Source organism: Oncorhynchus mykiss, chromosome 11, assembly GCF_013265735.2.
Source record: "Oncorhynchus mykiss isolate Arlee chromosome 11, USDA_OmykA_1.1, whole genome shotgun sequence".
In the NCBI taxonomy this organism is placed as follows: Eukaryota; Metazoa; Chordata; class Actinopteri; order Salmoniformes; family Salmonidae; genus Oncorhynchus; species Oncorhynchus mykiss.
Window position 1 is genome coordinate 51,775,575 of NC_048575.1, and position 25,082 is coordinate 51,800,656.

General features: G+C 44.9%; 1 protein-coding gene across 4 annotated transcripts in view; it reads left to right on the forward strand.

The window, feature by feature from the left end:
• Nucleotides 1-25,082, forward strand: part of cux2b (cut-like homeobox 2b) — a 122,414-nt gene that overhangs the window by 51,087 nt on the left and 46,245 nt on the right. For all 4 annotated transcript variants that reach the window (XM_021621280.2, XM_021621282.2, XM_021621281.2 and 1 more), the window contains exons 2-3: nt 6,884-6,994; nt 7,879-7,926. In XM_021621280.2, the coding sequence (XP_021476955.2) occupies nt 6,884-6,994; nt 7,879-7,926 (159 nt within the window). The remainder of the gene's footprint in view (nt 1-6,883; nt 6,995-7,878; nt 7,927-25,082) is intronic.

Consider the following 25,082-nt stretch of genomic DNA (forward strand, 5'->3'; position numbering starts at 1 on the left):
TACACTTTGGATGGTGTATCAATACATCCAGTTACGACAAAGATACATGTGTCCTTCCTAACTCAGTTGTCGGAGAGGAAGGAAATCAATCAGGGATTTCAAAATGAGGCCAATGGTGACTTTAAAACAGTTACGAAGTTTAATGGCTGTGATAGGAGAAAACTGAGGATGGATCAACAACATTGTAGTTACTCCACAAAACGAACCTAAATAGCGTAGTGAAAAGAAGGAAGTCTGTACAGAATAAAACATATTTCAAAACATGCATTCTGTTTGCAATAAGTCACTAAAGTAAAACTGCAAAAAATGTGGCATAGAAATGAACTTTATGTCCTAAATACAGAGTGTTATGTTTGGGACAAATCCAACACAACACATCACTGAGTACCACTCTCCATATTTTGAAGCATGGTGGTGGCTGCATCATGTTATGGGTATGCTTGTCATTGGCAAGGACTAGGGAGTTTTTTTAGGATAAAAATAAACGGAATATAGCTAAGCACAGGCAAAATCCTAGAGGAAAACCTGGTTCAGCCTGCTTCCCAACAGAAACTGGGATACAAATTCACCTTTCAGCAGGACAATGACCTAAAACACAAGGCCAAATATACATATTGCCTGGTAATGATCAACAACCAACTTGACAGAGCTTAATGAATTTTACAAATAATAATGTGCAAATATTGTGAAATCCAGGTGTGCTAAGATCTTGGAGACTTACCCGGAAAGACTCTCAGCTGTAATCGCTGCCAAAGGTGATTCTAACATGTATTGAATACTTACTGCATGCACTGTAAATTAAATATTATTGTATTTAATTTTCAATAAATTTACAAACGTTTCTAAAAACATGTTTTCACTTAGTCACTATGGGGTATTGTGTGTCGATGGATGAGAAAAAATGTATTTAATTCATTTTGTATTCAGCTTGTAACACAACAAAATGTGGAATACGTCAAGGGGTATGACTACTTTCTGAAGGCCCTGTAGTTACGTTAGAAAGGGATGGGCCAAGGGGAGTGTAATCCATTCGGACTCTTGGAGAAAGTCCTGAGGCAAAGGACTGTTTTGAACAAAGGCATAATTGTCACCAAGGGATATCAAATAAGACTCGTCAATGGGAGCATTCTGTCCCTGGTTTTGGAGAGAGCTCTTTTCAAGGACCAATACAGGAATCTAATTACATCAAGATGTGATCAAATTGAAGGGTTAAAATGCCTTCACTGGGAATAAGTAGAATAAGTTAAATGTTTCAAATATGGAACTGGAGTTTTATCCCTAGGTTTTCGCTCTCTTTTTTGGCTCGTGATAATTTATTAAATTGCCTTTAAGTAAGACTGGAGATTAATTAAAACACAGTCAATTGAATTTTCCAGCATATATAAATTCACTGTGGTAATTGAATCCCCCACTCCAGTTTTATATTGTATGCCAGCAGTTACAAGGGAATACCTTCATCAAATAAAACCAGTCCAAGAGGAGAGGAAAAGAGATGGGATTGAAGAGGGACAAACGTTGTTTGCCTCAGTGGAGACTTGTACTCTAGGAAGATTTGAGATGTGGGTTTTTTTGGAGCTGGAAATTGGATGATTGATCAGTTGAATTTGTGGATGGCATGTGGTATGGTGAGGCTAGTATAAATCGCTTTGGATGTTGATAGGGTGGAGTTTTAGTTCTAACAACATGCAAGTACTGTATCACCAGGTATCGAAGGATCTATTTGATATCATATATTCAAACAATATGAATTGTTATTAAGGCATGATTTGTTACACTAGGGAAAGGGGATACCCGGTCAGTTGCCCAACTGAATGCATTCAACCGAAATGTGTCTTCTGCATTTAACCCAACCCCTCTGAATTAGAGGTGCAGGGGGCTGCCTTAATCAACTGTGTCCAGAGAGCAGTTATTGTTTGGGGTTAACTGCATTGCTCAAGGGCAGAACGGCCGATTTTTTCCACCTTTCCGGCTCTGGGATTTGAACCAGCAACCTTTCGGCTACTGGGCCAATGCTCTGAACCGTTAGGCTACCTGCTAATGGGGAACATTTTAGTGACAATATTTGCACCGACGGTTATGGATGAAGACTGTCATGAAAATAAAATAACCACTCATAACCAGGCGTTTACATACCGCTCCAACAGATCCACAGATGATGCCATCTCTGTTGCACTCCACACTGCCCTTTCACACCTGGACAAAAGGAACACCTATGTGAGAATGTTATTCATTGAATACAATTCAGCGTTCAACACCATAGTGCCCTCAAAGCTCATCACTAAGCTAAGGTTCCTGGGACTAAACACCTCCCTCTGCAACTGGATCCTGGACTAGCTGATGGACCGCCCCCAGGTGGTAAGGGTAGGCAACAACACATCTGCCACGCTGATCCTCAACACAGGGGCCCCTCAGGGGTGTGTGCTCAGTCCCCTCCTGTACTCCCTGTTCACCCATGACTGAATTGCCAAGAATGACTCCAACACCATCATTAAGTTTGCAGAAGACACAATAGTGGTAGGCCTGATCACCGACAACAATGAGACAGCCTATAAGGAGGAGGTCAGAGACCTGGTCGTGTGGTGCCAGGATAACAATCTCTAACTCAATGTGATCAAGACAAAGGAGATAATTGTGGACTACAGAAAAAGGAGAACCGAGCACGCCTCCATTCTCATTGACAGGGCTGTAGTGGAGCAGATTGAGAGCTTCAAGTTCCTTGGTGTACACATCAACAACAAACTATCATGGTCCAAACACACTAAGACAGTTGTGAAGAGGGCACAACAAAGCCTATTCCCCCTCAGGAGACTGAAAAGATTTGGCATGGATCCTCAAATCCTGAAAACGTTCTACAGCTGCACCACCGAGAACATCCTGACTGGTTGCGTCACTGCCTGGTATGGCAACTGCTCGGCCTCTGACCGCAGGGTACTACAGAGGGTAGTGTGTACGGCCCAGAACATCACTGGGGCCAAGCTTCCTGCCGTCAGGTACCTCTATACCAGGCGGTGTCAGACGAAGGCCCTAAAAATTGTCAAAGACTCCAGCCACCCATGTCATAGACTGTTCTCTCTGCTACTGCATGGCAAGCGGTACCGGAGCGCCAAGTCTAGGTCCAAAAGGCTTCTTAACAGCTTCTACCCCCCAAGCCATAAGACTCCTGAACAGTTAATCAAAGGACTACCTAGACTATTTGCATTGTCCCCCACCCCCCTTTCTACACTGCTGCTACTCTCTGTTTATTATCTATGCATAGTCACCTTACCTCTACCTACATGTACATATTACCTCAATTACCTCGACTAACCGGTGCCCGCACATTGACTCTGTACCAGTACTCCCTGTATATAGCCTCACTACTGTTATTTTATTGTTGCTCCTTAATTATTTGTTTTATTTTTTATTTTTCTCCCAGATTATTTTAGTAGATTCTTCAACTTTTTTTCTTAACGGCATTGTTGGATAAGGGCTTGTATTCAGCATTTCACTGTGCGTACTACACCTGTTGTATTCAGCATTTCACTGTGCGTACTACACCTGTTGTATTCAGCATTTCACTGTGCGTACTACACCTGTTGTATTCAGCATTTCACTGTGCGTACTACACCTGTTGTATTCAGCATTTCACTGTGCGTACTACACCTGTTGTATTCAGCATTTCAATGTGCGTACTACACCTGTTGTATTCAGCATTTTACTGTGCGTACTACACCTGTTGTATTCAGCATTTCACTGTGCGTACTACACCTGTTGTATTCAGCATTTCACTGTGCGTACTACACCTGTTGTATTCAGCATTTCACTGTGCGTACTACACCTGTTGTATTCAGCATTTCACTGTGCGTATTACACCTGTTGTATTCAGCATTTCACTGTGCGTACTACACCTGTTGTATTCAGTATTTCACTGTGCGTACTACACCTGTTGTATTCAGCATTTCACTATGCGTACTACACCTGTTGTATTCAGCATTTCACTGTGCGTACTACACCTGTTGTATTCAGCATTTCACTGTGCGTACTACACCTGTTGTATTCAGCATTTCACTGTGCGTACTACACCTGTTGTATTCAGCATTTCACTGTGCGTATTACACCTGTTGTATTCAGCATTTCACTGTGCGTATTACACCTGTTGTATTCAGCATTTCACTGTGCGTATTACACCTGTTGTATTCAGCATTTCACTGTGCGTACTACACCTGTTGTATTCAGCATTTCACTGTGCGTACTACACCTGTTGTATTCAGCATTTCACTGTGCGTACTACACCTGTTGTATTCAGCATTTCACTGTGCGTATTACACCTGTTGTATTCAGCATTTCACTGTGCGTACTACACCTGTTGTATTCAGCATTTCACTGTGCGTACTACACCTGTTGTATTCAGCATTTCACTGTGCGTACTACACCTGTTGTATTCAGCATTTCACTGTGCGTACTACACCTGTTGTATTCAGCATTTCACTGTGCGTACTACACCTGTTGTATTCAGCATTTCACTGTGCGTACTACACCTGTTGTATTAAGCATTTCACTGTGCGTACTACACCTGTTGTATTCAGCATTTCACTGTGCGTACTACACCTGTTGTATTCAGCATTTCACTGTGCGTACTACACCTGTTGTATTAAGCATTTCACTGTGCGTACTACACCTGTTGTATTCAGCATTTCACTGTGCGTACTACACCTGTTGTATTCAGCATTTCAGTTGTGTGATAGTTGTGTCATTGTTCACGATTCATGTTGGTCTATCCGTAATCGTGGTTGCATCCACGGTGTTTAGAAACATATTCTATTCTTATTTACAATACAATCTACTCCAAAATGACACAATACATTATTTACCATTCATTTCAATTGGGCGCTACATTTTCTGAAACACCACCAAAACAAACAGCAAATGCATCCAACAAGTTTGTGGAATCACAGACTTGATGTAATCATGCTGTGCTAGGAATATGAGACCAAATACTAAACTGACTTCTTTAATACACATACTGTATACACTACATGGCCAAAAGTTAAACATCTCTTTCCAAAATCATGGGCACTAATATGGAGTTGGTCCCCCCCTTTGCTGCTATAACAGCCTCCACTCTTCTGGGAAGGCTTTCCACTAGATGTTGGAACATTTAGCTCCGGGGACTTGCTTCCACACAAGAGCATTAGTGAGGTCGGGCCTGATGTTGGGCAATTAGCCATAGCTCGATGTTGGCGTTCCAATATATCCCAAAGTATGGTTTTCGATGGGGTTGAGGTCAGGGCTCTGTGCAGGCCAGTCACGTTCTTCCACACCGATCTCAACAAACCATTTCTGTACGGACCTTGCTATGTGCACAGGGGATTTGTCATGGTAGAAACAGGAAAGGGCCTTCCCCAAACTTCCCCTGGACTGCCAGAAGGTGAAGCATGATTCATCACTCCAGAGAATGCGTTTCCACTGCTCCCGAGTCCAATTACGACAAACTTTACACCACTCCAGCATGGTGATGTTAGGCTTGTGTGCGGCTGCTCGGCCATGGAAACCCATTACATGAAGCTCCCATTACATGCTGATGTTGCTTCCAGAGGCAGTTTGTAACTCGGTTGAGGACAACCGTTTCAGCATTCGGCGGACCAGTTCTGTGAGCTTGTGTGGCCTACCACTTTGCGGCAGAGCCATTGTTGCTCCTAGATGTTTCCATTTCTCAATACCAGCACTTACAGTTGAACAGGGCAGAAATTTAGCAGGGCAGAAAATTTGACGAACTGACTTGTTGGAAAGGTGGCATCCTATGACAGTGCCACATTGAAAGTCACTAAGCTCTTCAGTACGGGCCATTCTACTGCCAATGTTTGTCTATTGAGATTGCATGTGTGCTTGATTTTATACATCTGTCAGCAATGGGTGCGGCTGAAATAGCCAAATCCACTTATTTGAAGAGGTGTCCACATACTTTTATGTAGTGTAAGTGAATCTGTCCCAATACTTTCGGTCCCCTAAAATGGGGGGACTATGTACAAAAAGTGCTGTATTTCTAAACGGTTCACCCGATAAGGATGAAAATACCCTCAAATTAAAGCTGACAGTCTGCACTTTAACCTCCATAGTCATTATAATTTCAAATCCAAAGTGCTATTCAAATGGTTATTATGGCTGGCTTTAACTGCCGTCTAAACTTCCATGACCCTCCCAGCCCTACCTGACATCAATGTAAAGATGTAGGCAGTGGAAGAGAGATTTGAATAAGGAAGAGGCTTCACTGTTATCTGTGTTTATTGTTGCAGAAAGAACGGACAGTGCTTTGTGTTTGAATCTTGTCTGGGCTTGAAATCGGCTCCTCGTTTCTCCAGGAAGCTCTGTATTTGTTTATAAGGGTATTTGTCAGGATATTGGGTCCTTCCCACGTGACTCTGCCTTGTTTTTCCTTTTTCTCTCCTCTCTCTTTCTCCACACTCTCTCTCTCTCTCTTTCTCCTCTCTCTCTCTCTCTCTCTCTCTCTCTCTCTCTTTCTCCTCTCTCTCTCTCTCTCTCTCTCGTCACTCTCTCTCTCTCTCTCTCTCTCTCTCTCGTCACTCTCTCTCTCTCTCTCTCCACTCTCTCTCACTGGAGTTCCATGGTTGTTGCAAGCGTATTGATTATTTCAAATACTGATTATCTAAAAGGCTTTCAGCTACTGTAGGCATTGGATTTATTTTGGCTTAATTATTTATGGGCCAGGGCTTGCAGTAAGTATTACCGCTATAAGATCATGAAGGATTACATTGTTAATATTCAGCAGTGTATTTTTATTTATGTCAACTTTAAGCTGCACTGTATGACTGTTGGCAGCCTCTCTAAGTGCTGTCTCTCTCTGCCTCTCTTTTTTCTAACTCTCTCTCTTTGTCTGTGTTTATAGAGGGAGCTAAACTCAATAGCGTCTGAGCTGGCGGGGCGACAGGAAGAGAGCGAGCACTCCCACAAGCACCTGGTGGAGCTGAGCCGGGAGTTCAAGAGAAATGTTCCGGAGGTGAGTGCCCCCTCCCCCCCCTGCCCCTTTCACCCTCCAACCCCGTGCCTTCTCCCAACCCTGCCATGAGTTCTGCGTGTCATTCGGCTTGTCTCCGCTCCACTAGGCAGACTGACTTTCTCAGTCTCTGGCAGTGTTTGAGCCCCGCTTACCTACAATATGTGCCTGTAATTTTGTATTTATTTTTCAAATCTGCTTTAGTGTATATCATTGGCGCACAATGCTTGGGACAAGTCAGTCATTACCCCACCCCCCTCCTCCAGGTCTGTTAAGGTTTAATTGAGACCCTGTGGCTTATAGCTAGGTGTTGTTTAAGGTCAGGGTTCCTGGGATCTCCCAGTCAGACTACAGAGCCCCTATCCCTGTGTGAGAGTGTGCTGTAATCTTGTCAGTATAGTACAGGTGCAGAAGGCAGGATCAGGCTGTCACCACAGGCAGACCAATCCCCTTACCGGGGGCTGACTGAGAGCCAGGAGGAAGGGAGCGGCTGGAGCTTATACAAGCTGGAAATCCCCACTTACAGACTCTCACTCAAACTCCTCAGCTTTTCCCAATTCATAACACCCCCCCCCCCCCCCCCCCCTTCCTCATCTTCCTCCCTCCCTCACACTTCCGCCCAAACCAGAGATGTTGCTTCTTCTGCTGGAATTTGTGCTAAAGTAAAATACATCTGGGATCAAACAGCATTTGACATTTGACAGTTGTCCATTAGACATTTGGCAGTTGTTCGTTAAAATGGTCCATAACAAGTATAAGCATGTTCAATGCTTTTGAGACAAATTACAATACAAAGTGCAGTAGAAGTCTTTCCCGGTCCTCACCAGGGCAATTGGCTTCTAGTGTCTCAAAAATGGTAAGCGTTTGTTCTGTTTGTCTGTATTCAGGAAGTCCGGGAGATGGTGGCTCCTGTCCTCAAGAGTTTCCAAGCTCAGGTGAGTCTACTTCTCCTTGTCCATGTTTTGCCGGTGGGGCTTTGACGTGATTTAGAGAAACTTGACCACTACATCCTGACACAAAAAACTCAGCACATGAAACTGTGGCCTTGGATGGATGATAGGGTGGGTCCGGGATAGGAATTCATGTGTAAGGACCCCATTTTCATGTTACACTTCATCTGATCCTTATTGACTGGTATCTTCTCTGTCAAAGTGGAGTAGCTCTCTCTCTGCCATTAGATGATCAGATATCTGGCTACTCATATTCTCTTCCCTGAGACAAGCCCTCATTTCCTGTTTTTGGATTGTGCATTCTCAGTGCCCTCTCTGACGTGGCCATATTGAAAAAGTCATCTGATACCTACCAAGGCTCTGCTCTAGCCATTAAACCAAGGTCATAAATCACATTTGGGAGCTACGTTATGGTCCACAAAGCAGAGGCATATTGAAGTGATACCGCAAATAATGTTTCCAGTCTACCTCTCTCTCCTCAACTAACCTGAAAGCTGAATCACAAAATATGATAACACTCTGCATGGATTTTCTGGTTCTCATGTGTGATCATAGTCTACGTGTTTTTTTTTAAGTGGTTTGTAATTATCTATGCCAAAATGACCATCTGTTTTGTCTGAAGTCATTACTGATATGTGAGGTTGGTGCCAATGTCAATTAAATGACTGTGACTGCAAAGGCAGAGACATCAAAATACTGTATCTAAAGTGCCCTGGTGTATCTTTATTGTGCTAACATGAACCTAGGGGATTCATTTGAGCACTATTGATGTTTGACAACTGGGAGCAAAGATGTTTGGTAAGTAAATAAAGTAGGTAGCTGATAATTGTTTTGAAGGAAGAAAGGTATCAATGCTTCCACTGGAAGTGTTTGTAGCAGTAGTTATTTTGTAGAACGACTATGAAACGGGTCAACTCTAGTGACTTTTTAAAAGGACATTCTTCCCATTGTATAATACAGTTTTAGGGTTTGGGTCCCCAAAGCTCCCTTGCAACCAGATAGCGCATATGAACACGTCATAAGCCAGGTAGCCAAACCTAAGCGGGCAGGTTTGGCTACCTCACTGGCACAAATGGCTGAAGAACCTTTAGAACGATGTTGAACTCAGACAGAGCTAAATCACCTTTATAAATTACACGGACAGATTGTTGAAAGTATGTTTGGTAGAAATGCTATGATGTGGGGGCACTAATTTGGAATGCAGAAACACCGAAAGGTCTGCACTTCTACTTTGGATAACTCCCATCAAAGTGCAGATTTTAAAGTAAATTGTACTAGCTACCTACTGTATATACAGTCATTCTCAGCTATTTTCAGAAGGGACATTTTTTTGCCAGAAAAAGTATGCATCATCATAAATGAAACCCCTGGTGTTTTCTGATACACTTTGACCTTCCTGCTTAATGTCAAACAGCTTGTGGAGGCTTGTGAACTTTACCCACCAGTAATCTGCCAGGCCTGAGAGTAAAGCTGTGGGAGTTATACCTGCTGCTTCATGTGAGAAGCACAGTAAATAGGACTTGTAATTGCAGGAGCTTGTTTGGCTGTGTGTTTTGGGATACACTAAAGCTCCTCTACAGCTGCACCGAACAGGTGGTGTATGAGTCACACGCGTGTGTGTGTGTGTGTGTGTCTATATTTGAGAGATCTGCTCCCCCCTCCTCGCCCGGGGCTGTGGCCCAGAGGAGTCCCTCTTGGTATTTGGACCCTCATCATGCCACTTTTAAAAGAGAAGTTTCTCCCTTTGAAGTGTTTGCGACATGACAGGCTCTATTTCTTTTCTGTTTCATTTCAATGTACCCCTCCTACTTTCTCTCTCATCCCTCGTCCGATCTCGTCTTCTAATTATCGTTAACCAGGCGACTGATTAGAAACACGGCGACCTAGTTTTCACAGAGCTGAAGCACCAGAAAGGGTTAATCCCAGAGCTGGTGGCTGTCATTGGTCGCTTCCCTCCTTCTTCTCCTTCGTTCCTCTTTTCTTTCTTTCCCTGGAAGTTTGCTAATGAGGTCCCGTCAGAGCTTGGGAGAGGTGTTAATTTGGCCTTGTGAAGTGGGAAGGAGATTAAGGACAGTGAGGAGCTGAGTTTACGGCTTAAAATACACCGCTGTCCTTATTAATCCACTGGGCCCTGGGAGACCAGCGTTTTTGGTTTTATAATGAACACTGTCTTATAATGAAGGTAATTTTAATAAAATTTACTGCAGAGACAGATGAGATGGTACGTGTCTCCATGGTCTCCGGCACACCTTTGGGGCTGGGGGATATGAGTTATTTCTCACATAACCGATCACAGGAGAGAGAGGCCTGTTGGACTGGGCCTGAGCCTCGTTTAGCGCCATGTGCCGTTCACACAACTTTCACACAACATTCCCTTGCCATCTGACTATACGGTATTGCAGTCTCCACCAAGCCTACATGGGATCCAAGATGCAATTTACACTTCGCTCTCATTTTAGAGTGTAAATCCCCCATAAGACTCACCTTCTCAACAAAAAACTGTGATGGAATTCTGGAATCTGTTGCCTGTGGATTCCTGTGAGGCTGTGTTCTTCTTCATACAGCTAGATACTGTAGATACAAGACACTGTAGATACTGGCTTTGAATTGTTGGGGATGTCAGGCCCAAATTAACCAGTCATCAAATTTTCCCCTCTTCTCTTGATGTCGTGTGGTAACCTACTCAGAGTAAGAAAACAGCAGCCCGGGACCCTAATTAAGGAAACTTGCTTTACAATAATCCGAGGAGTAATTTAGCGTGCACAATGAGAGTTGTGGTGCTTGCGTTGCGCAGATGGAGAATCTGATAAATAGTTTGTAACGTGTAATTAGCTTCTCTGCCGGTTACATACCATTAACCCCTCGAGCTCAGGAATCATTATTGGCCCTCATTATCAGCCAGAAAGGTACAATCGAGCTGACTAGACGTCAAAACATCAAACAGCTATTAACGCAATGCCGACTGAGGGTTGGATGGGCGACACCTGTTTTCTAACTGTGCCATCTCTTACCCTGAGGTTGTGGTGATGATATGTGGAGTAAATGTTGATCATTCTCTAGGAGTAAGGAGTAGGCTATGCACTGTAGTGCTCTTACAGAGAGGAGATAATCCTAAATCTCTTCAAGTCAATAGCAGATATATTGGTAGAATTCTGTACAGGTGTATATTGGCAACTTGATTACCCGGGTAGGTGCTACACCGACATCAAGGGTTTTACTGGTAAGAGGTGAAGAAATGACAGCTGTTCATAAAGCCTCTATTAGGAATCTAGGAATTCATATCTGCTTATCATGTTACACATGTGTTTTCATCCAAGCTCCATTAATGAGCATGTCATGAATGTGAATTTCAATGCCTTTCCAATCAAGGCATACAGGTACTTCAGACGTCTGCAGAGACACCGGTCTATCAGGAGATATGAGACCAATGTCCTGCAGAGACACCAGTCTATCAGGCGATATGAGACCGATGTCCTGCAGAGACACCAGTCTATCAGTCGATATGAGACCGATGTCCTGCAGAGACACCAGTCTATCAGTCGATATGAGACCGATGTCCTGCAGAGACACCAGTCTATCAGGTGAGATGAGACCGATGTCCTGCAGAGACACCAGTCTATCAGGTGATATGAGACCGATGTCCTGCAGAGACACCGGTCTATCAGGCGATATGAGACCGATGTCCTGCAGAGACACCAGTCTATCAGGCGATATGAGACCGATGTCATGCAGAGACACCGGTCTATCAGCCTCCTGTTGCAGACCTGCACATAAACCCTGAGCCCAGAGCCTGAACCCAGAGCCTGAACCCAGACCCTGAACCCAGAACCTGAACCCAGAGCCTGAACCCAGAGCCTGAACCCAGAACCTGAACCCAGAACCTGAACCCATACAGAGCAGAGCGGGCAGCACTGCCGCTAGCCAGGTAGAGACTCAGACACACACTCTTTGATCATCCATCGAGAGGAGACCAGTCCTTCCTCTTTTTGATGAATTCCTGAAGGAAATGATCATTCATCTTGAATGTATAAATATGTTATGAATAGTGGAATGAATCAAAGAGTAAAGGATGATAATTAATTATGGCGCTGTGATAAAAAAAAATCTGTGCGTGTTATGACGCAAGCTTCCTCCATGTCATTACGAGAGGCTCTATAATTACCTTTCTGCCCGAGCCAGCGCTCCTGGCTGTGCTGCCGGTGGCGAGAGCCACGCGGCGCTGCGGCTAGCGGTCGTAAAGCTTTTCCCTGCCTAATTGTCTGAGGGGCTCTATGGCACTTTCATAGATGAGGGACTGCGCCGTTTGTGAAATGCAGCAGCGATGCTCCCGCTTAAACAGCTCAATGAAGACCGATCTTCGTCATGAACGAAATTGTCTGGATATAAGGTGCAGATAGGCTGATCGGATGGTCAGATGATCGGATGGGTCGGTGGGGTTGGGTTGGTTAGTAGAGTCCTCATCTCATGGTAGGTGTCTTTAACGGTGAGGTTGGCACGGTGTTGAAAGTGTGACTTTGTCCAGTAAAACACAATGTGGTAGCGATACCCCCCCCCCCTCTCACAAAATTCAACAACACCATTTAATCTCCAGAACAATGCAATGAGGTACGGTAGCTGAGATATCTCTGGATGTGACCCATTCCAACTCCCCTGTCTGGCTGGATCTGTCACACCCTACCATGTCCATTTTCACCAAGAGCTCGTACTGGGCTCATGAGGCGGTTCTAATGCGGTCTCCACCTACCTCTGCTGTCTGTCTGTCTCAGGCTCATTGAGCAGCCAGCCAGCCAGCCTAGGTCCATACAGGAACTCCAGGCCATTAGGTATGAACAGCACACATCGCACCTCCGGCCGATTGTTGGGAATATAATGGGCTGCAGGAGCCATGTAAACCAGAGACACCCTCCGCCCATGTCTAGTGAAGAGAGGGTGTGGCTCGAAGCACCAATAGGAGCTCATATTTAACATGACCTCCCACCTCTCATCTCCAGTGGCGCTCCACACACAGCCCTCCACTCACCTGATGCAGCAGTAGTGCTCCCATTAAGAACATACTGTATTGTACTTGTCATGCTTCTGCCTTGTGGAGTTATTTTCTCTGCATTTGAATGACTGTCATTAATATAGTTACAGTAGCCAGTAGAGTAAGAAAACACGTATTGGTTAAGAGGTTCAGTCGAATCTCATTTATTTTTCCAAGCATGAATTACTGGGTTAGAATATAATGTCCCTCGGCCCATGCAGTCTGTTCTGTGGAAGCAGTCATCTCTTTCTTCTGCTTCCGTTGACACTGGTAATAATTAGTGCTGCAGCTCTGCTAATTCAAAAGTCCATACACAGAGACCTAGGGAGTCGTGTGGGACATGCCACAGAAGAAGACCCAAAGCACAGAGTTTTAGATATGACTCTCTGACTTATCTTCTTCTTTCTTGACTGATGATTTGATTCAGTTGTGTTTGAATCCCTCCTCCTCCATCAGCCTCCCAGTGTTAGTCTCATTACACCTCTCAGTGTTAGTCTCATTACACCTCCCAGTGTTAGTCTCATTACACCTCTCAGTGTTAGTCTCATTACACCTCCCAGTGTTAGTCTCATTACACCTCCCAGTGTTAGTCTCATTACACCTCTCAGTGTTAGTCTCATTACACCTCTCAGTGTTAGTCTCATTACACCTCTCAGTGTTAGTCTCATTACACCTCTCAGTGTTAGTCTCATTACACCTCTCAGTGTTAGTCTCATTACACCTCTCAGTGTTAGTCTCATTACACCTTCCAGTGTTAGTCTCATTACACCTCTCAGTGTTAGTCTCATTACACCTCCCAGTGTTAGTCTCATTACACCTCTCAGTGTTAGTCTCATTACACCTCTCAGTGTTAGTCTCATTACACCTCCCAGTGTTAGTCTCATTACACCTCCCAGTGTTCGTCTCATTACACCTCTCAGTGTTCGTCTCATTACACCTCCCAGTGTTAGTCTCATTACACCTCTCAGTGTTAGTCTCATTACACCTCCCAGTGTTAGTCTCATTACACCTCCCAGTGTTAGTCTCATTACACCTCTCAGTGTTAGTCTCATTACACCTCTCAGTGTTAGTCTCATTACACCTCTCAGTGTTAGTCTCATTACACCTCTCAGTGTTAGTCTCATTACACCTCCCAGTGTTAGTCTCATTACACCTCTCAGTGTTAGTCTCATTACACCTCTCAGTGTTAGTCTCATTACACCTCTCAGTGTTAGTCTCATTACACCTCCCAGTGTTAGTCTCATTACACCTCCCAGTGTTAGTCTCATTACACCTCCCAGTGTTAGTCTCATTACACCTCCCAGTGTTAGTCTCATTACACCTCCCAGTGTTAGTCTCATTACACCTCCCAGTGTTAGTCTCATTACACATCTCAGTGTTAGTCTCATTACACCTCTCAGTGTTAGTCTCATTACACCTCCCAGTGTTAGTCTCATTACACCTCCCAGTGTTAGTCTCATTACACATCTCAGTGTTAGTCTCATTACACCTCCCAGTGTTAGTCTCATTACACCTCTCAGTGTTAGTCTCATTACACCTCTCAGTGTTAGTCTCATTACACCTCCCAGTGTTAGTCTCATTACACCTCTCAGTGTTAGTCTCATTACACCTCCCAGTGTTAGTCTCATTACACCTCTCAGTGTTAGTCTCATTACACCTCCCAGTGTTAGTCTCATTACACCTCCCAGTGTTAGTCTCATTACACATCTCAATGTTAGTCTCATTACACCTCCCAGTGTTAGTCTCATTACACCTCTCAGTGTTAGTCTCATTACACCTCTCAGTGTTAGTCTCATTACACCTCCCAGTGTTAGTCTCATTACACCTCTCAGTGTTAGTCTCATTACACCTCCCAGTGTTAGTCTCATTACACCTCTCAGTGTTAGTCTCATTACACCTCCCAGTGTTAGTCTCATTACACCTCCCAGTGTTAGTCTCATTACACATCTCAGTGTTAGTCTCATTACACCTCCCAGTGTTAGTCTCATTACACCTCTCAGTGTTAGTCTCATTACACCTCCCAGTGTTAGTCTCATTACACCTCTCAGTGTTAGTCTCATTACACATCTCAGTGTTAGTCTCATTACACCTCCCAGTGTTAATCTCATTACACCTCCCAGTGTTAGTCTCATTACACCTCTCAGTGTTAGTCTCATTACACCTCCCAGTGTTAGTCTCATTACACCTCCCAGTGTTAGTCTCATTACACCTCTCAGTGTTAGTCTCATTAAACCTCCCAGTGTTAGTCTCATTACACCTCCCAGTGTTAGTCTCATTACACCTCTCAGTGTTAGTCTCATTACACCTCCCAGTGTTAGTCTCATTACACCTCTCAGTGTTAGTCTCATTACACCTCCCAGTGTTAGCCTCATTACACCTCTCAGTGTTAGTCTCATTACACCTCCCAGTGTTAGTCTCATTACACCTCCCAGTGTTAGTCTCATTACACCTCCCAGTGTTAGTCTCATTACACCTCCCAGTGTTAGTCTCATTACACCTCCCAGTGTTAGTCTCATTACACCTCCCAGTGTTAGTCTCATTACACCTCTCAGTGTTAGTCTCATTACACATCCCAGTGTTAGTCTCATTACACCTCCCAGTGTTAGTCTCATTACACCTCTCAGTGTTAGTCTCATTACACCTTCCAGTGTTAGTCTCATTACACCTCTCAGTGTTAGTCTCATTACACCTCTCAGTTTTAGTCTCATTACACCTCTCAGTGTTAGTCTCATTACACCTCTCAGTGTTAGTCTCATTACACCTCTCAGTTTTAGTCTCATTACACCTCCCAGTGTTAGTCTCATTACACCTCTCAGGGTTGTGCTTGAGGATGCGGTTGTGATATGATGGCGTGTTTGTTTTCCTATACTGACAGATGCCGTGTCTGCGCATCCCAGTTGGTGATATTCATCATTATTGCAGCGTGTTTAGATATAAGGATTCACACCAGGTATAGAGAGAGAAGGGGCTGATGTTATAAATAGCTACTTTCCTCTCTAGCCATGTGGAATTGATGAGTTTCAGCACATTCTGCTCTGCAGTGCTGGGTTTAATTTCTATAGTCCTGACAGCACAAACCTCTGACCCCGGAGACGCCACGCCTGAGTAACGATACTGTGCAAATGTTAGCCATGTTTGAGGATGGACGCACACAGAGGTGTCTGTGCTGTGCTGCTCTTACAGGGCCTCAGACTGCCCGTACATCCTCTCCCTGTAAATCTCCTACCACCATAACACCCAGCCACTCACATTCCCTCACACTCCCTTACCCACCCCTTTGACAAACAGGTGATCTCTGAAACACTCACTCCTCTCAACTCCTAACTAGCATGCTACTGTAGCAGATACCTATAGACTTCCAGTCATTGCGCTAACGCTAGTTAGCGTTGGCTCGCAAAATTACCTCAGACTTCCTTCATACTGGACACAGAGACATACAAATGCTATACAGAGTTCTGGGGAAGTAGATAATTGCCAAAATCTCGACATATTCGAAGTCAACTGACTTGTTATGAGACAGGCGTTAGGCTCCCCCAAGCACCCCAGTCTGAGATCAGAGCAGAGTAAAGCAGCCGTGTTCTTGGGATGCTCTGACTCCTGGCTGGCACCCTCTCAGCTCCTGGCAAGAGCACAGTCAAATTAGCCAATAAAAATGTGTGAAATCGGTGGCTCTGCGCCGGCGAGGACATGCCAGGAGAAATAAACATCAGCGTTCGTACAACCAGGAAAAACCCATGTGAGGAGGAAAAGGCGGAACGGGGAGCTGCTCCACCAATTCCACATTGTGATGCTGTGATTTTCGCCAAACAACCACTGAGCCACAGACCCAGTCAGTCACAGAAACAGAACCAGTTAGAGACGGAGAGAATGTCTTCTTACGTCCACCACAGAGACACAGACCCAGTCAGTCACAGAAACAGAACCAGTTAGAGATGGAGAGAATGTCTTCTTACATCCACCACAGAGACACAGCTGGAGATGAAACCAGTTGCAGTCACATTTGGAACATGGGCTCCTGTCAGAAGACAAAGTCCTCCTGTGTGGTGAGATTTTAATTCCCTCTTGTCTGGATCCTCCAGTTTTCATTTCACATTGTGTTGGGCTGTGAAGTTTATTTTCAGTAGAATCTAAACCCACTAATTAAATATCATAACTTTCAGAAGAAGGCTCTCCTAAAGGTACCTGAAATTTTTATTTAGACTTCAAAAGAAGCCAAGCCTTTAAAGTAAATCTATTGTTTTTCATTTAGACTTGCAATTTTCTCCTCTCTTGTGAAAGCACCGCTGTATGTAGTTATGATTGATCTGGTAATTAAAATATGCAGAGAGGGAAAAATATTAACTGCTGCTTTTTTTGCTCTCTTTTTGTTTTAGAAAACAGCAGCCCCCTTTTCTCTCTCTCTCTCTTTCCAGCACAGATAATTACATTTCATACATTGATGTTCTTTACACAGCATTCATCGGCCTCATTATTTTTCAATTTTCATCTTTCTGGTGGGAGATCGATAGATTGATAAAATGATGGAGCCCATCTTAAATAATGCAAAGGAGAGAAAAGTTACGCTCACTTTGCTGCTAGCTAAGTGTTTGAACTTTTATTCTCCTTTCAAATGATGTTTAATATCCCATGAAGGTACTGTAGGCCTCAATGCTACAGTCTTTAATTAACTGATATAATTCAAAGGGTTAAATCATTTATTTAAATTTTTTGCTGTCCCTGTACAGAAAATGTGGAGTTTTGCACATACAGTGTAGGATGACGCTTGTCAGGGCCAATATCCCAAACTATAAAAAACTAGCAATTCAAAGAAAGACAGCGTAAAGTAGGCCAATTAGTACCTAGGGAACATTTAGCTAGGAGAGATAGCAGCTCAAAATGTCACACGCACTACCATTGGACCGATTGTTTATAATGTGACCTGACAGTTTGGGTCTCTTCAATAACGGATTAACTACAATACTAATTAACATGTGGTTATATTAAAGCCAGGAACTCTCCTGCAGAGGAAGAGAACTGTGCATAAAGAGGAAAGAAAGAGAAGCAACCCATAGTTTTAGCTCATGTATAGTTTAAGGGGAAAGGTTTTTTCCCTCTACATACAGTACAGTCTAAATTCATTATTTCTACTTACTTTCTTCAATAAAATACATTGTCCTAAATTATATCTCCCCTTGTGCAGCCAAACCCGGGCACCACAGAGCTATTTGCCTTTCCCACAAACAGCTCTCGCCTGTGTGTCTCTTCCCTTCTTTCCTCTCATGAGAGAGTAAAGTGGCGATGGTGGCCCGAGAGAGAGAGAGAGAGAGAGACAGAGAGAGAGAGAGAGAGAGAGAGAGAGAGAGGGAGACAGAGAGAGAGAGAGAGAGAGAGAGAGAGAGAGAGGGAGACAGAGACAGAGAGAGAAAGAGAGAAACAGAGAGAGAGAGAGACAGACAGAGAGAGAGAGAGAGGGAGACAGAGAGAGAGGGAGACAGAGACAGAGAGAGAGAGAGAGAGAGAGAGAGAGAGAGAGAGAGAGAGAGAGAGGGAGACAGAGAGAGAGGGAGAGAGAGAGAGAGAGAGAGAGAGAGAGAGAGAGAGAGAGACAGAGAGAGAGAGAGAGAGAGAGAGAGAGAGAGGGAGACAGAGAGAGAGGGAGAGAGAGAGAGAGAGAGAGAGGGAGACAGAGGGAGAGAGAGAGAGAGAGAGAGAGAGAGCTCTTCAATTAAAGTAGCAACTCTGCATCTCCCTATGATTCCGTCCGAGTTCCGTCCCTTTTAATTGGGTCTCCGTGGAGTAGTGTGAGAGTTCCCATTCCTTCAGCATGATGGGCCCAGCCTGGAGAGGGGCTGCTGGGACAGCCAAGGGGAACAGCTGCTGATGTTGGGGCCCTGCCACTGACACAGGGAGAGAGATGGAGGACTAGAGGCGTCAGCTGGATCTGAATGGAGAGGGACACACTGGTACGAACAGGGGGCTTGGCCGTGTGTCACTCTTTACAGATGGACCAGGTTATTCACTCGGGACACAGAGTTGCTTTACAACACATCTCTCTGGTTTTTAACTGATTCAGTGTGTGGCTTGATCTCGTGTGGTGTATGTGTACCACTCAGTCTGTTTAACTGGAATGATGTGTTGAATACGTGGTTGTGTCATTTGCGTGGGTGCATGCATGAGTATGGGATTGCGTGCTTGCCTGTGGTTGTGTGTGCCTGCGTGTTGTCTGGCGAGACACATGAAGGACAGATGTTGGTGCTGGAGGATTATGTGATGTATCTGTTTTATTAATTGTTTATCACTAATACATGAACTCAATTTAACCCGTGTCCACGAGCAGGCTTCTACAGACTCCCTTTATCACATGCTCAGACACACACGTATGCACACCCACTCACAAACACCCACGCTTATGAGCACATACACATTCTCAATCTGCCCTCTCTCTTTTCTTTTTCATTATTGTCCCTGTTGTCTGTTGTGAAGCATAGGGAGGGAGGGTTGGGGGTAATTGCAGGCATTGTGAGCAGGTCATCTGCTGGTGCCCCTGTTGGACGAGGCTGGAGACCCCAGCCTGGGGGATGTATGGTGACACTCATCTCCACAGACACTTCCTGGCATGCCTGGCCTTGGATACCATACTTATGCCTATGCATGTGTGTGTGCGCGTGTGTGTGTAGTGTTTGCATCCTGAAGCCATCTGTAGCAGTGCCGCTAGTAATGTTACAGCAAGCCCATGAGGCTGTGGGCATTGGGCAAATGTGCTCTTCTATTCCTCCAGTCTTCCCATATAAAGTATTTTGTAAAGTCTGTTTTTTCTCTCATTGAAGATGCTTCCTCTCACTCTAATGAGGCAGAGCCTGAAATGGCAGTGGGGCTAGCTAGGGTTGCAGAGCTATGATATCCTGTGTGAAAAACTGCCCAAATCACAGTGTCTGCAGCCGTGCGCCAGGTTGCTTCATTTATTCCCCGGGTGGAGTTGTCCTACACTCTGAGCGTATAGAGGCTTACGTGACAGTAGGTGCGCAGTCATGAAACTCTGATCTAAAGCATTCTGAAAGGTTGCTTTATGAGATTCAATTCAAAATGGATCTCCTGTAGGCTAAACCGTGTATATTTTTCATTATAAACTGTGTGGTTCGAGCTTCTGAATGCTGATTGACTGACAGCCGTGGAATATACCACGAGTATGACAAAACATTTATTATTACCGCTCTAATTACATTGGTAACTAGTTTATAATAGCAATAAGGCACCTCTGAGGTTTGTGGTATATGGCCAACACTCCGTGTTGCGTCGTGCCTAAGAACAGCCCTTAGCCGTGGTATATTGGCCATATACCACACCTCCTTGTGCCTTATTGCTTAATTACGCTCATATTTGAAACTCATTTTGAACAATATGATAAAACTTCTAGCTTCTGTAGCTTGGTATTTTCTCAGTGAGACTTGATCTTTCCTTATTTTCAGTGTAACACTCATCCCATCATGTGTGGTCAACTAGAACCCCAACATTAACCCCAAATCTAAACCAACCTGGACCTGTAACATGAGGGATCAGACAGGATAGATGCTCATTACAATCACGAGGAAATCAAACTCCTGGCAGGGGCGGTCAACGAGTGTACATTAACCAAACAGCCCATTTGTTTTACAGCTCTTAGAACAGCCTTGGCACCGGGGTGCATGGGCTTTAGGCTGGCATCCAGCGGTCATGGAGGAAGTCCCAATCAGGAGGGAGTGCAGTGCCGGTCCGGGCCAGCTCTCTCACAGAGACAGGAGGGAGTGCAGTGTGGGTCCGGGCCAGCTCTCTCACAGAGACAGGAGGGAGTGCAGTGCCGGTCCGGGCCAGCTCTCTCACAGAGACAGGAGGGAGTGCAGTGCCGGTCCGGGCCAGCTCTCTCACAGAGACAGGGGGGGGTTCAGTGTGGGTCCGGGCCAGCTCTCTCACAGAGACAGGAGGGAGTGCAGTGCCGGTCCGGGCCAGCTCTCTCACAGAGACAGGGGGGGGTGCAGTGTGGGTCCGGGCCAGCTCTCTCACAGAGACAGGAGGGAGTGCAGTGTGGGTCCGGGCCAGCTCTCTCACAGAGACAGGAGGGAGTGCAGTGTGGGTCCGGGCCAGCTCTCTCACAGAGACAGGAGGGAGTGCAGTGTGGGTCCGGGCCAGCTCTCTCACAGAGACAGGGGGGAGTGCAGTGTGGGTCCGGGCCAGCTCTCTCACAGAGACAGGAGGGAGTGCAGTGTGGGTCCGGGCCAGCTCTCTCACAGAGACAGGAGGGAGTGCAGTGCCGGTCCGGGCCAGCTCTCTCACAGAGACAGGGGGGGGTGCAGTGTGGGTCCGGGCCAGCTCTCTCACAGAGACAGGAGGGAGTGCAGTGTGGGTCCGGGCCAGCTCTCTCACAGAGACAGGAGGGAGTGCAGTGTGGGTCCGGGCCAGCTCTCTCACAGAGACAGGAGGGAGTGCAGTGTGGGTCCGGGCCAGCTCTCTCACAGAGACAGGAGGGAGTGCAGTGCGGGTCCGGGCCAGCTCTCTCACAGAGACAGGGGGGAGTGCAGTGTGGGTCCGGGCCAGCTCTCTCACAGAGACAGGAGGGAGTGCAGTGTGGGTCCGGGCCAGCTCTCTCACAGAGACCGGGGGGAGGAGGAGGAGAAAGAGGAAACTTGCTCACCGGGTTGCTGATTTACACTGCCACCAACTGGACTCTCGAGTCTCTAAATGGTCATCAGGTCACCTCCTAAAAGGCTTTATGTACTGTTATGACAGTTACTCCACTTTTTTCTGCAAGCTGGTTTTTGGAAGAATGTTGGCTCACCTCTGAAAGCACTGCACTATATAATTGTTTTCTATTAAAGTGTCATCCAATTTTCTTCAGTATATAGTATTGATAAACACTCTAAGGGTGCACGTATACACACTCGCACACGCGCACACACACACGCGCACACGCACCTTGTGAATATTACTCTTTGTCCTTACCTCGTTCTAATTATAGTGTATGACGGCACACCTTCACAGATCTAACAGGGATCTGTCATTGACAGGACCACAGAGCTCCATGCTCACTGTGAAAATGAGTGATATCTCTCTGTAAAATATGTATGACATCAAAAATCCTTAAAGGTTATTACAAATGAGTAATGGGGTGAGAGCAGTAAAAAAATTGCCCTCCCAGGGTGTCGTGTTTAAATATGTAATTTAACATGCTCCAATATAGAGCTGGACTGGCTCCCAGCAGTGGGATCGTGCCTGTAGGCCTGGCTTGCCGACACTGTCTGTCTGTCTGCCTGCCTGCCTGCCTGCAACATGGAACATGCCTTGTTATGAGCTCCAACCAATGATTTACAGTATATATACAGTGGCAAGAAAAGGTATGTGAACCCTTTGGAATTACCTGGATTTCTTGTCTATATTGAATACATCATTTAAACATTCACAGTGTAGGTTGTAAAAAGTATGTGAACCCCTAGGCTAATGACTTCTCCAAAAGCTAATTGGAGTCAGGAGTCAGTTAACCTGGAGTCCAATCAATGAGACGAGATTGGAAATGTTGGTTAGAGATGCCCTGCCCTATAAAAAACACTCACCAAATTTGAGTTTGCTATTCACAAGAAGCATTGCCTGATGTGAACCATGCCTCGAACAAAAGAGATCTCAAAAGATGGGTCAGAAGTTTACATACACTAAGTTGACTGTGCCAGTAAACAGCTTGGAAAATTCCATTAAATTATGTAATGGCTTTAGAAGCTTCTGATAGGCTAATTGACATCATTTGAGTCAATTGGAGGTGTACCTGTGGATGTATTTCAAGGCCTACCTTCAAACCCAGTGCCTCTTTGCTTGACATCATGGGAAAATCAAAAGAAATCAGCCAAGACCTCAGAAAATAAGTTGCAGATCTCTTCAAGTCTGGTTCATCCTTGGGAGCAATTTCTGAAGGTACCACGTTCATCTGTACAAACAATAGTATGCAAGTAAACACCATGGGACCACGCAGCCGTCTCCTAGAGATGAACATACTTTGGTGCGAAAAGTGCAAATCAATCCCAGAACAACAGCAAAGGACCATGTGAAGATGCTGGAGGAAACAGGTGCAAAAGTATCTATATCCACAGTAAAACGAGTCCTATATCGACATAACCTGAAAGGCCACTCAGCAAGGAAGAAGCCACTGCTCCAAAACCGCCCAAAAAATTCAGACTACGGTTTGCAAATTGCACATGGGGACAAAGATTGTACTTTTTGAGAAATGTCCTCTGGTCTGATGAAACAAAAATATAACTATTTGGCCATAATGACCGTCATTATGTTTGGAGGAAATGGGGGTAGGCTTGCAAGCCGAAGAACACCATCCCAACCGTGAAGCACAGGGGTGGCAGCATCATGTTGTGGGGGTGCAGGAGGGACTGGTGCACTTCACAAAAAAAGATGGCATTATGAGGAAGAACAATTATGTGAATATACTGAAGCAATATCTCAAGACATCAGTCAGGCTGTTAGAGCTTGGTCGCAAATGGGTCTTCCAAATGGACAATGACCCCAAGATGGCTTAAGGACAACAAAGTCAAGGTATTGGAGTGGCCATCACAAAGCCCTGACCTCAATCCTATAGAAAATGTGTGGGCAGAACTGACAAAGCGTGTGCAAGCAAGGAGGCCTACAAACCTGGCTCAATTACACCAGCTATGTCAGGAGGAATGGGCCAAAATGTACCCAACTTATTGTGGGAATCTTGTGGAAGGCTACCCGAAACGTTTGACTCAAGTTAAACAATTTAAAGGCAATGCTACCAAATACTAATTGAGTATATGTAAACTTCTGAAACACTGGGAATGTGATACAAGCAGTACAGGCAGAAATAAATAATTCTCTCTACTATTATTCTGACATTTCACATTCTTAAAATAAAGTGGTGTTCCTAACTGACCTAAGCAGGGAATTTTTACTGGGATTAAATGTCAGGAATTGTGAAAAAAATTAGTTTAAATGTGTTTGGCTAAGTTGTATGTAAACTTCCGACTTCAACTGTATATGTATATGTGTATGTATGTGTATATATATATATACACACTACCGTTCATAAGTTTGGGGTCACTTAGAATTGTCCTTGTTTTTGAAAGAAAAGCACATTTCTGTGCTAACTATGCTAACAAACCTCAAAACGAGCTTCAACGCCATACAACACTCCTTCCATGGCCTCCAACTGCTTTTAAATGCTAGTAAAACTAAGTGCATGCTCTTCAACCGATTGCTGTCCACACCTTCCCGCCCGAGTAGCATCACTACTCTGCACAGTTCTGACCTGGAATATGTGGGCAACTACAAATACCTAGGTGTCTGGTTAGACTGTCAACTCTCCTTCCAGACTCACGTTAAGCATCTCCAATACAAAATTAAATCTAGAATCGGCTTTCTATTTTGCAACAAAGCCTCCTTCACTCATGCTGCCAAACATACCCTCGTAAAAGTGACTATCCTACTGATCCTTGATTTTGGCGATGTCATTTACAAAATAGCCCCCAACACTCTACTCAGCAAACTGGACATAGTCAATCACAGTGCCATTCGTTTTCTCACCAAAGCCCCATATACTACCCACCACTGCGACCTGTATGCTCTCGTTGGCTGGCCCTCACTGCATATCCGTCGCCAAACCCAGGTCATCTATAAGTCTTTGCTAGGTAAAGCCCCGCCTTATCTCAGCTCACTGGTCACCATAGCAACACCCACCCATAGCATGCGCTCCAGCAGGTATATTGCAATGGTCATCCCCAAAGCCAACACTTTCTTTGGCCGCCTTTCCTTCCAGTTCTCTGCTGCCCATAACTGGAATGAATTGCAAAAATCTCTGAAGCTGGAGTCTAAAATCTCCCTCTCTTTAAGCATCAGCTGTCAAAGCAGTTTACCGATCAATGTACCTGTACACAGCCCATCTGTAAATAGCACACCCAACTAACTCATCCCCATATTATTACTTACCCTCTTGCTTTTTTGCACCCCAGTATCTCTACTTGCACATCATTGTTGTTGTTTTGCTTCTTCAATCAGGACAACAGTTTTCAGCTGTGCTAACATAATTGCAAAAGGGTTTTCTAATGATCAATTAGCCTTTTAAAATGATAACCTTGGATTAGCTGACACAACG